Raw genomic sequence first — 11,207 nt, forward strand, 5'->3', positions numbered from 1 at the left:
GAGGACGATCTTGAAGTCATCCATCGGGACATTGGTGAAGTCGAGCTTTCTGCTCCATTCACCCATCTTAATCACTACATCTTTAGCCACGCCCTGAATCGGCTTAGCGTTGGAGTTGACAGACTTCATAATACCTCTTTCTCATTTTAGCTTCATCCCGAGCCGCTTTGTCTTATCTAGGGTGACAAAATTGTGGGAGGCTCCCGTGTCTATCATGACACGAGTGCAAATTCCGTTAATTCGTACTTCTACATACATGAGCTCAGTGGACTTGGCCACGGAATGGTCGATGCCTTTTCCCATTGAACACATCATGCGCACCGCGCCCATTCGCGCCACTTCTCCCTATTCACTAGACTTCTCATCGTCTCCCATGTCTGCTTCTAGGTCCGTCCCTTCGGGGTTTGATTCCATCGACATCTTAGATAAGTTATTCTTAAGAGTGTTGAAATCCCCATGGTGCGAGCACTCAGAAATTCGGTGTGGTTCTTTACATAAGAAATAGGCAAACGACTTCCTAGCAGTAGACGATACCGACGTGCTCCCTTTCGAGGAAGTTGGGGTGGAATTAGCTTGCCCCCACCTTCTATTATCTCCTCCTGGACGGAATCGGCCGTTTCCCATAGTAAGAGTTTTGGCTTGCGACGTGTTTCCTCCAAATCTGGGGTTGCCCCCAATTGCTGCAGGAAATACCTTTTTTTGAGCAGCTTCACGCTCGGTATAATAATCGACTAGTCTCTCGGCCGCGGTCATAGTAGCGGAGATGGACTTGGGTCTCTGTCGCACGATCTCTCGTTGAGCCCACTTTTTCAAACCATCGACGAATTGGAACACACGATCCTTCTCGGTCATATCAGTTATCTCCAGCATACACGTCGAGTAGGCTTTTACATACTCTCGGATAGAACCTGTATGCTTCAAGCTCTTGAGTTTTCTTCAAGCTAGGAAGTCGATATTCTCTGGATAGAATTGTTCCTTAAAGAGTCGTTTGAAATCGTCCCATGACTCCAACACCACACTCCCTGCCTCAATCTCGGCGTATTTTGAGCGCCACCATTGTTTGGCTTCATCGATTAGATACATGCTCGCCGTAGTGACTTTCAGCGTCTCGTCAAGCGCACTTGCTCGGAAAAATTGCTCCATGTCGAAGAGGAAATTATCAACTTCTTTCGAGTCTCTCGCCCCACTATACTTGTGAGGTGTAGGCAGCTTCACCTTGGGAGTCCCACCAAAATTCCCGTCTGCGGCCATTTTCATCAATCTATTACACATGTTCTCCAGCTATCCCAGTCTTTCGTGGACATAGCCCATCTCTTCCGCGAACTCACGCGGGATCGATGCCTCTACGACGTCAAAGCGAGCCTTATGCCCCTTTATCGTCTCGTTTACGGCTTCAAAGCGAGCCTTATGCCCCTTTACCGTCTCATCTACGGCTTGGTGAGGGATCACTAGTGCATTCGTAATCGTTCTCGGTTGGCGTGTTTCGGGAATCCTAGTCACGATTATCAAAGTCCGACACACGAAAGCAATAAAAGTAAGCAATACGATTATTGAAAGCAAGAGACAAGCAATATCAAGCTTAAAGATGAGAAGCGGTTTTGACTGACTAGCAACTCTCATAAAGGCAAACTTGATAGTTTGAGTCTTGTAGCAGGATACATTGATTGTGCAGAATAACGATACGTTTTGTAAACACCTAAAAACGTATCTTAAACTAAAACGGGACTCCAAGATTCGACACGCAGAAAGTAGTCTTGGAATACTAAATGAAACTAAAAACAGAAATGAAAATACATGAATACAAGTAAGAAATCTAAGGGCTCGAAGTGAAAAGACCGCGCGCTCAATTCTCAGGGATTATGTGCCTAAAAGTGCGGCTCCTTACACGTAGCCACACATAAGAAAGTGGAGTCCTGAAACCCTATAACTTTACGAGGGTATAGACATTTTGATCGTTAAATTTGTTTGATATGAAAATTTTACATAGTAAAATAAAAACATTGTAATTATATTAAATTGACCCCATACTCCACGATTTTGGCAAAGCCACTTGGTCATATATAAGGTTGTAAATGATTGAGCCAGAACACCAAACTCTCAAAATCTAGCTCAGTCGAAAAGATTTCTAGCCAAAATCAGAGCACAAATTCTCATTTGTGACGGTCACAAGCTTGTGACTTATCATACCGATTAAAGTAATAACAAATGGAAGAGAGGATTATGCGAGATCACAAGTTTATGAAGATCATAAGCGAGATTTACTACAAAACCCGAGCTCGAGCTCAAAAATTGGAGCCGATTCCAAACCCAACCAAACTCGGACGCAGTGAATATTCAAAATTCCGTAGAAAAAAGTAGAGCGAGAGAGTGGCAATTTGCCCCCTTAACTTTGTTCAATGGTGAAATTAGGGCCCTTAACTTTCAATTGTAGCAATCAAGCCCCATAAATCTAACAAAAAGTGAAACTCAACCCCATTATTTGATTTTTCATGAAATTCCACCAAAATTCATTTTTATAATCCAATTAATCAAATATAAAATTTAATTTTATAACTTTATAAATTTTATACAATCTAAAAAATTTATACAATCCAATTTTTTTTATAATTTTACAATTTTAGACAATTTTTTTTCTAAATGTAAGAATAGTTCATAAAATTGTGACATATTTTTATTTTGTTTAATATAGATGAATGTAAAATTATTCTTTAGATGAATAAATAAACTTATATAAATTAAGAAAGTTAAAATTAGTACTTTTATGTATTATTAGTTGTATAATATAAATATAAAATAAATTTTTGTTGAAATTTAAGTGAAAAATAAAAATTGGGGTTGAATTTCACTTTTTGTTATAGCTATGGGGATTAATTGCTACAATTGAAAATAAGGAGCCTAATTTCACCATTGAACAAAGTTAAGGGGGTAAATTGCCACTTTCGCGAGCGCGCGATATTTGAATCAAATTACGCGTAAATTATTTTTATATTCTCGTAGTAATTTAGCAACACACATAAAAAAAAAAAAAAAGCTAAAATAAAATAAGCAGAGCCCAAACAAAAACAATCAAACAAATTCCACTCTCTCTCTATCTCCTCCCTTCGATCAATGATCCATGGGAGACTAAACCACAACCTTCAATGGCGCCTTTCTAATCCTTCTTCTCATTAATCAATTACCTATTTATCAATTAATTTATCTATTTATTCAATTGAATTTTTAAAAAAGCGACAAATCTGTGAAATTTTCAATAAAATTGGGGAAAAATTGAGGAAATTTGATTTGATTGCGAAAACGCGATCCAGATCGATATACAATATAGGCCAAAAGAAAGAGATATAGAGAGGAGAAGGGAGAGATCGGCGATTGATCGGATGGTGGAGAGATGGCCAGCGAAATGTGCAGGCGATCGTTGTAATAATTCTACAACGACAACGACGGCGGCATCGAAAAAGTGTTGGAAATTAGGGTTTAGAAGTGAAAAAATCAATAGAAAAAGTATAATACAAGGAGAGGATGCAGCTGAAGTTGTCACCGAGCATGAGAAGTATAACGATATCGAGCATGAGTAGTAGTTGTAATGGCGGAAGCGTTAACAACATCAACAACAACAACAACAATGGCGGTGTCGGTGTCGCGAATAATAATAATAATAATAATAATAATAATAATAATAATAGTAATAGTAATTGTATTGTTGATTTGATGAAGGTCAAAGTAGCAGCCCGTCATATATCTTATCGTACTCTTTTTCACACCATTTTGATTCTCGCTTTTCTTCTTCCTTTTGTCTTCATTCTTACTGCGCTTGTCACGCTTGAAGGTTTCAACAATTGTTCGTCTCTCGGTAATTTTCGATGGATCTTAAGTAATTTCACGTTTTTTGTGTTGATTATATGATGTTTTGATGATGATATGATTAATGCAGCTTTTGTGAAAAGTGTCGGTGGCATGAATTTTTGCGTAATTTGAGGATCTACTGTTCATGTTTTTATTTTTATCTAAAATTCGTTAATTAGAATATAGTATTCCCTCCGTCCCAATCATTTGTTTAGTAAACAAATGATTGGGACGAACAGAGTGAGTAGTCATTTGTGAGGATTTGATGTTTTGAGAGGTTTCAGGATTGGCTATATATCTATATATGAAACAATTGTTTGTCGCCGACAATAGTGATTAATCCTTTCGCTGTGGGTGCTGTCCAAGTTTATGGGATATGTTATGGGTGGATAATTATGTGTTTGGTGAGGCTTATATTATGTTGAGAAAAATGTGTCTCAAAACATTTTCCATGTTCTTCGAATGGATTGGTTTGATTGGTTAGACTTGTGTCAATATGAATCATTTGTTTGCCGGAAAGTGTATGAGATATAATTTGGTGTAGCTGAGGGTGTTCACCGTCAGTAATAGTTGACGAATCCCTTCGCTGCCGATGCTCTCTAAGTTTATGGGATATATTATGGGTGGATTATTATGTGTTTGGTTAGAGCTCAAATGAATTAGAAAATGACGAGCGATGGTGGTGAAAGGCGGAAATGAGGAAAAAGGGCAATATATATCTCTTTATGGGAGGAATAGTTACCCACCTCCCCGAAATTCATATGGTCATGACAATAGTTCCTCCCTCACCTCCTCTTAACTCCCTTAACTACCACCATTAACCACCAATCTCCTCCTTCCTTTAATTTTAAGCTTTATTACTCCCCTATAATTTACTCTCATCCCAAGCAACCCGTAAGGCCCTAAGTGATGTTATACTCCGCGGCTCTCCTTTGCAACCGTCAGTGGATTTTTGTTTAGATGTCTTTTACTTCTTGTTTTGATTTAGGCACGCTTCCCTTGGATATGTCCTATGCTCAGTTAAACCTTCATTTTTGTACGTTCCACTTAGTTATTTTTAAGCTATGTTTATAACAATTTTTTCCCCTTTAAATGTTACAGATTGTTTAGGTAGACGTTTTGGGCCTCGGCTTCTTGGTAGAGATGATTCAGGGGTAATTTCCTTTTCATCTTGGTTGAAACCCAACATTTACTTCCATAGTACTAAATCTCAGTATTGGTTATGGTGGTTGTATCGGCTACTGCAGTCTAATCTTGCTAAATATAGTGAACATCACTTCAAAATCCTGAAGACCTCTACTAATTGGTCATGGTTTGGTGTTGCAGCCTTGATTTAAACTATACTGCTACTTAATTGTTTGGATAACAACTTATTAGTTCATTTTCTGATGTTCGCAGAGGCTAGTACGAGATTTTTACAAAATTCTTACTCAAGTAAATGCAGAAGAGATACCACATGGCTTAAAGCTTCCAGGATCATTCAACCAACTTGTATCTGATATGAAGCATAACCGATACGATCCGAAAACCTTTGGCTTCATTTTGAAGGGAACGGTATGTATATTGCCTAAATATTCCAACACCTTATTTTGTTATTCTTGTCTTCTGGTTGTAGATGGTTGCATGAAGGCACAATATTATTTTTAAGGGGTGTACTTTGATGATTATAGTTCATGGAATGCTTATAAATGGTGTTTTGGTGGGTCTATTTAACTTTCAGAAAGCTTAGGTCTTGGTCTAAAGAACTTTGTTTGGATGGGGTGATTTGATGGAAAAAGGTGGGAGGGAAAGGAGAGGAGCGATTTCCTTTCTTCTGTTTGTATGTTGGTTTGGAAGGAAATGGCGCGGAAGGATCCATTCTTGTTCATATAACCCAGACTAGAATCTTTCCAACTACGTACTTCCCTTCCTTCCTCATCTTGTACTTAAACAAAGGGTTAGTAATATTTTTTACTTAGTATTGCTATATGTCATATTCTTTGGTGGCTAATGCGAGTTATGTAGTTGTAAGCTTATGAATTCAACTTCACTGTTGGGTCCTTGATCTTGGGTTTTTTTTAGCTCTGGAGTAGTTCCCATACTGCCAGCTGTATCTCGTATTGACATTAGCTGTCTGAGATTCTGAATTTAATTTCTATTATGTTGTGTTACTTTTATCTTTAAAAGCGCAAGGCGCACTGAGCTGGTTTGGACATGTAGCAAGTTAGCAACGAGGTGCAAGACACGCATCTCTTACACACAAGGCTCACTATTTTTTATTTTTGCAAATGAATTTGTATTTTGACTAATAAAGTTTTGTGCAACAATATCCTATTTGGATTTTAGAAAGGGACAACATGTAAAGGATTATATGCTAGGGATAGTGTGGCAAAGAGAAAAGGTTAATAAGAGAACTAGAAGAAATTGTATTTGCGTTTAACTGATTGTCTAGTTCCTTGCATTGTTAGTTGTGACTATAAATTTCTGTAGTAATTGTATTTGGTTATTTTCCGTAGCAATGTCAGTCTGTCCAATTCTTTCAAAATTATACCCGAATTTGAAAATCCAGTACAGTTGTAGGCTTGTAGCTTGTAGGTTTGCGTGGCATAAGACTTGTCGAAACCAGTTCCAGAGAACACAGAATCAGTTATCAGTTTCAGTCACCATGGTCGCAATACCACTTTTTGGGGAAACATGATATTTTGTGGCTTCAGTCTCTCACGGGCTAAGGTTAAGGTCGTCATACTTTACTCAAATTTATTACTACTCAGCTTCAGTTTTGGCTATGATGTGATTTCTTTCTGGACAAATTTCTTTTCTGCTCTTTGATCACCTATGTATGTTTCTTATGGTTCACATTTATTAGTTAATTGATTTGGACGGGGGGAATGGTGCTGTGCCTTGAATTGCTCCCTTTCTATTTATTTTTCTTCCTTCTTTTTTATTAATTTTAAAATCTTACTCCGTGTCCATTGTCAGTCTCTCGCTAGTTCTTCCTTTCCTTTTCTTTATTAGTGCTATTGTATATTTTTGTCACATGTTATTAGTGTATTTATGACACATAGAATTTTGCTACATGACAGATGGAGAAACTTGAAAAAGAGGTACGGGAAGCAAAATTTGCAGAGTTAATGAACAAACATTTTGCCGCAAGTTCAATTCCCAAAGGCATCCATTGTTTGTCTCTGCGTTTAACGGATGAGTACTCTTCTAACGCTCATGCTCGTAAACAATTGCCTCCACCTGAGTTGCTCCCGTTACTGTCTGACAACTCAATGTATCATTTTGTCGTCTCCACGGATAATATCCTGGCTGCCTCTGTAGTCGTTTCTTCTGCTGTGCAATCGTCCTTAACGCCGGAGAAGATAGTCTTTCATGTCATTACTGATAAGAAAACATATGCTGGCATGCATTCATGGTTTGCACTAAACCCTGTCTCACCTGCTTTAGTTGAAGTAAAAGGTGTTCACCAATTTGATTGGTTAACAAGAGAAAATGTTCCTGTTCTGGAAGCTATTGAAAGCCATAATGGGATAAGGAATTACTACCATGGTAACCATGTAGCTGGAGCTAATCTAAGTGAAACTACTCCACGGGGCTTCGCTTCAAAATTACAAGCTAGAAGCCCAAAGTACATTTCCTTGCTGAATCACATCCGGATTTATTTGCCAGAGGTAAATTTTTATTTCCTCTGCCTTTTATATCTTTGGTATATGCTAGTTATTGTGAGCTATGTTACTCCACTCGAGTATGGGGGTTTGACATGGATACATATTCAAGTGTCGACTCGTCAAGTCAAGTATTGAGACACATGGAGCTTGTCCTAAAATGAGGATACGGGACACGTCTTCTAAACAAAATTTTACTGTTAAATTGATTTACAAAATATATAGAGCATTCAAAATGAAATAGAATGATGATACAAGGCTTAGAAGTGTAAGAAAATGATATTAAATGCTTCATGTAATAGTATACTCCGTATTATCTCATTTTCCCTCTTTTATACGGAGTAGTTTTATCTCCGCTAGGAAAAGTGTAGTGTCAGATAGTCAGGTACATATTTCATGCCCACCTTGAGTGTCGTGTTATGGATAGTGAGCATCTTTTGTCTACCCCAAGTTTCTTGAGCTGGTCTTTGCTGAGTTATTTTTTTGGTATATTTTCCTTCTTTCTTTGAACTCATGTCTGACGCTTCTGTATCAACTTTATTTTAGTCTTTGTTTGAAAATTTCTCAACACTAATACGGAATACATCTTACCTTGTGTTTTTTGTACTTCATTGCTCTCTTCTCAATTTTTTCATGCTAGGTGTAACTGTATTTTGAGTTTTAATGGAACAGTCGGATGTGTGAATCTGTTTTTGTTGGACTCAAATTTGTACTCGTTGCCTTTTCTCTACTCGACTGTTTACTTTGGCTCTACCAGTTGCTTTACGTTGAAAAAGCTAAACAGATATTAGACACGTGAAAATGATTTGTTTTCGGTGTGCTTGTTCCTGAATCCTGATGCTTGTGAAGATTCAGACTAATTCATTGAGTTATAATTTAAAGATTGATAGCCTTAGCTCTTTGAAAATCCATTCGGCGACAAAGCTTCAAAATATTTCATTTACATTCGTTTGAATCTGTTAGATAGTATCCTTCATTTTTTTTTTCTCAACTTGGCAGCTGTTTCCGAACCTCGACAAGGTTGTTTTCTTGGATGATGACATCGTAATTCAACGTGACCTGTCCCCTCTTTGGGATATTGACCTTCAGGGCAAGGTAAATGGAGCTGTAGAGACATGTAAAGGTGAGGATGAATGGGTGATGTCCAAACATTTCAAGAACTATTTCAATTTCTCCCACCCTCTCATAGCACAAAATTTGAATTCCAACGAATGTGCTTGGGCTTATGGGATGAACATATTTGATCTACGTGCATGGAGAAAGACAAGCATACGTGATACGTACCATTTTTGGCTGAAGGAGGTAATTGCTTTTTTTTGTTTCCTTGAGAAATGTGTGTCAACAAATATTTTGCCTTGATACCCAGGTGGTCTTTGAAATTATCGGTTTTCTTTTTCTAGCTTTCCATAATTATATCTGTCAATCTATGTCTCAAATTTGCAATCTAAAGACTATGACTGAAACAACCGCGCAAATCTGTCGATATTCTCCTAATGTGGAAACTCCTGTTCCTACTATGTTTCCTTTCTTTTTTACATTTTCGGAAATAGCAGGGTCATAGCAACAGAAGACTCTTTTTAGTGCCGTCTAAATAGCATTATTGCCACCTAATATAATTTTTTTTTAGTTACATCTACAAGAAGGATCATATAATTCTTTGATTTCATGTTTCTGTATAGCGGAAGTGTTTTATTTACGATATTTTATCTTTCTAAGTTGTTAAGCACTCATCTTTCTTGTTGAATTTTCTCACCTTCCTCCTGCAGAATCTGAAGTCAAACCTTACTATGTGGAAACTCGGAACTCTACCACCTGCTTTAATTGCATTTATGGGTCATGTTCACTCAATCGATCCGTCTTGGCACATGCTCGGTTTGGGCTACCAGAATAAGACAAATATCGAGAGCGTGAAGAAAGCAGCAGTTATCCATTACAATGGTCAGTCAAAACCATGGCTACCAATTGGCTTTGATACTCTCCGGCCATTTTGGACCAAGTATGTCAATTATACAAACGATTTTATCAGAAATTGCCATATATTGGAGTCGTAGTTATTATTCAGCTACTCAAAAGTCCATAAGAAGAAAAAAGCAGGTGACGGGTAGATCGTGCCCTAATGCTCCAAAGTGTTGAGAATGAATAGGGGGCATCGATGATCGTGAATTTGCTGGATGGCTAGTGACTTGAGGTTCCTGAGGAGCATGATTTCGAGGGGTTGGGGTCTGGGAACAGCACGCAATTCATTTTTTAATCTGTAAAATAATGAACATTGTTAATTTTTTTTTGGTAGAAAAAGGACTGTTATGTGGGGCTCGAACGTCTTACATGATTTATAACAATAATCGACGACACACCTACACAGTAGTACTATATTTTGAAGCCTCCGAAAATGCAGCTCAGTGCATCAAGCAGAAGGCTGATTCAGACTCCACGAGATTTCCACAATGGTTCCTACACTTCCTGTCAGCTAAGGAAAAGATTGGTTGATAATTATTTCTTTTTAGTTTTAATCATTTTTGGTACCGCTTCTCAATTAATTCAATGTTCATTCCTATTTGGCTAGGCTGTGATTCCGGTGAATCTGTGGTTGTTTTCTGCTGCACCCTTGTAGCTGGGAAGTGATCTTAGATCATTCCATTATTTTTGTTGTGTACGTCTTTTGAAAGATGACTTAATGTGCAGAAATTCTTTCTCAACTATCATAAACTACGATCATAATTATATTCGTTGTTGACGAGAATCTTAATTTCCTTTTTGTTCCTTATAGCGCTGTTTCTACTTTCTAGCATGCTTGTTTGATTGCAGGAGAACAAGCTTAAGTGACCACTCACATGAAAACAAGTCTATGCGACAATTAAGCACCACATTTGGCGCCTTTAGTCGTTACAAAGAATATACTAGTACTCCAATGATAAAAGCTTTTATCATATGTGATGACAAAAAAGCTTCTCTACTTGTACTCGAACCCGATCCTAATCCCTCCACATGACTTGGTTGAGTATGGAAGTGGTACTCACATGTTTATTTTTTAAGTGAAAAAGTTAACTCGACATGACCCGAGATGTCCAAAACCCAGCTTAATAGAACCTTAAAATCTACTGCCAATATCCGCCCTACTACTCGCTAAACCTATACGGGCCTACTCATGCCCGCTCAAACAAAGCCTCAAAGGGGCTGGTACAATATGGTTCTTATTTATATCCGCTTCATTGACATTCCTAAATAGAGAAAAAAAGACATAGTACTAAGGGCAACGGAAATTCTTGTTTCAGACAGGCCATTTTCATAACAATAAGACGGGGTTTTGAACCATTTTATTGTCAAATGTTACAATAATGGTCCAGCTAGTGTTATAACTTATGACGATTTTTTTTTAAAGTGGTCATATTTGACTGTAAAGTAGTTTCATCGTCTTATTATTTCAGACGAAAATGGCCCGTTTTAAGGGAGACTTACTCGGCAACGCAAACGTGCAAGAAACTAGTGAAAATTACCCATTGACAAAGATGACAAAATCGAAAAACTTCTCTCTCTTCTTTCTAGAGAGAGCTAATTTCTCTCGTTTTCTGAGAGCACATGCTACATCTAAATTAAAAAACAAAAAACAAAAGCTTCTCAGCTTCCTCGTTGCTTATTGGGTAATTGAAGAACCCTAAGCTTCTATTCTGACATTTCCTTCTGTCAGAGGGATTTCTTATCTAAAAATCTTTCCATTTTACC

At 37.7% G+C, this 11,207-nt stretch overlaps 1 protein-coding gene across 1 annotated transcript; it reads left to right on the forward strand.

The window, feature by feature from the left end:
* Positions 1-3,013: 3,013 nt before the first annotated feature.
* LOC141633868 (putative galacturonosyltransferase 14) lies at positions 3,014-10,251 on the forward strand. Its single transcript, XM_074446238.1, has 6 exons — positions 3,014-3,847; positions 4,942-4,994; positions 5,239-5,394; positions 6,903-7,493; positions 8,487-8,789; positions 9,254-10,251. The coding sequence occupies exons 1-6, from the start codon at positions 3,517-3,519 to the stop codon at positions 9,536-9,538; spliced, it is 1,719 nt and encodes a 572-aa protein (XP_074302339.1). The 5' UTR covers positions 3,014-3,516; the 3' UTR covers positions 9,539-10,251.
* The last annotated feature ends 956 nt before the right edge of the window (positions 10,252-11,207 follow it).

Source organism: Silene latifolia, chromosome Y, assembly GCF_048544455.1.
Source record: "Silene latifolia isolate original U9 population chromosome Y, ASM4854445v1, whole genome shotgun sequence".
NCBI lineage: Eukaryota > Viridiplantae > Streptophyta > Magnoliopsida > Caryophyllales > Caryophyllaceae > Silene > Silene latifolia.

Coding starts and splice junctions, on each gene's coding strand:
- LOC141633868 (XM_074446238.1), top strand. CDS start 3,517: ATGCAGCTGAAGTTGTCACCGAGCATGAGAAGTATAACGATATCGAGC. Junction 3,848..4,941: donor CAACAATTGTTCGTCTCTCG/GTAATTTTCGAT, acceptor TAAATGTTACAG/ATTGTTTAGGTAGACGTTTT. Junction 8,790..9,253: donor ACCATTTTTGGCTGAAGGAG/GTAATTGCTTTT, acceptor TTCCTCCTGCAG/AATCTGAAGTCAAACCTTAC.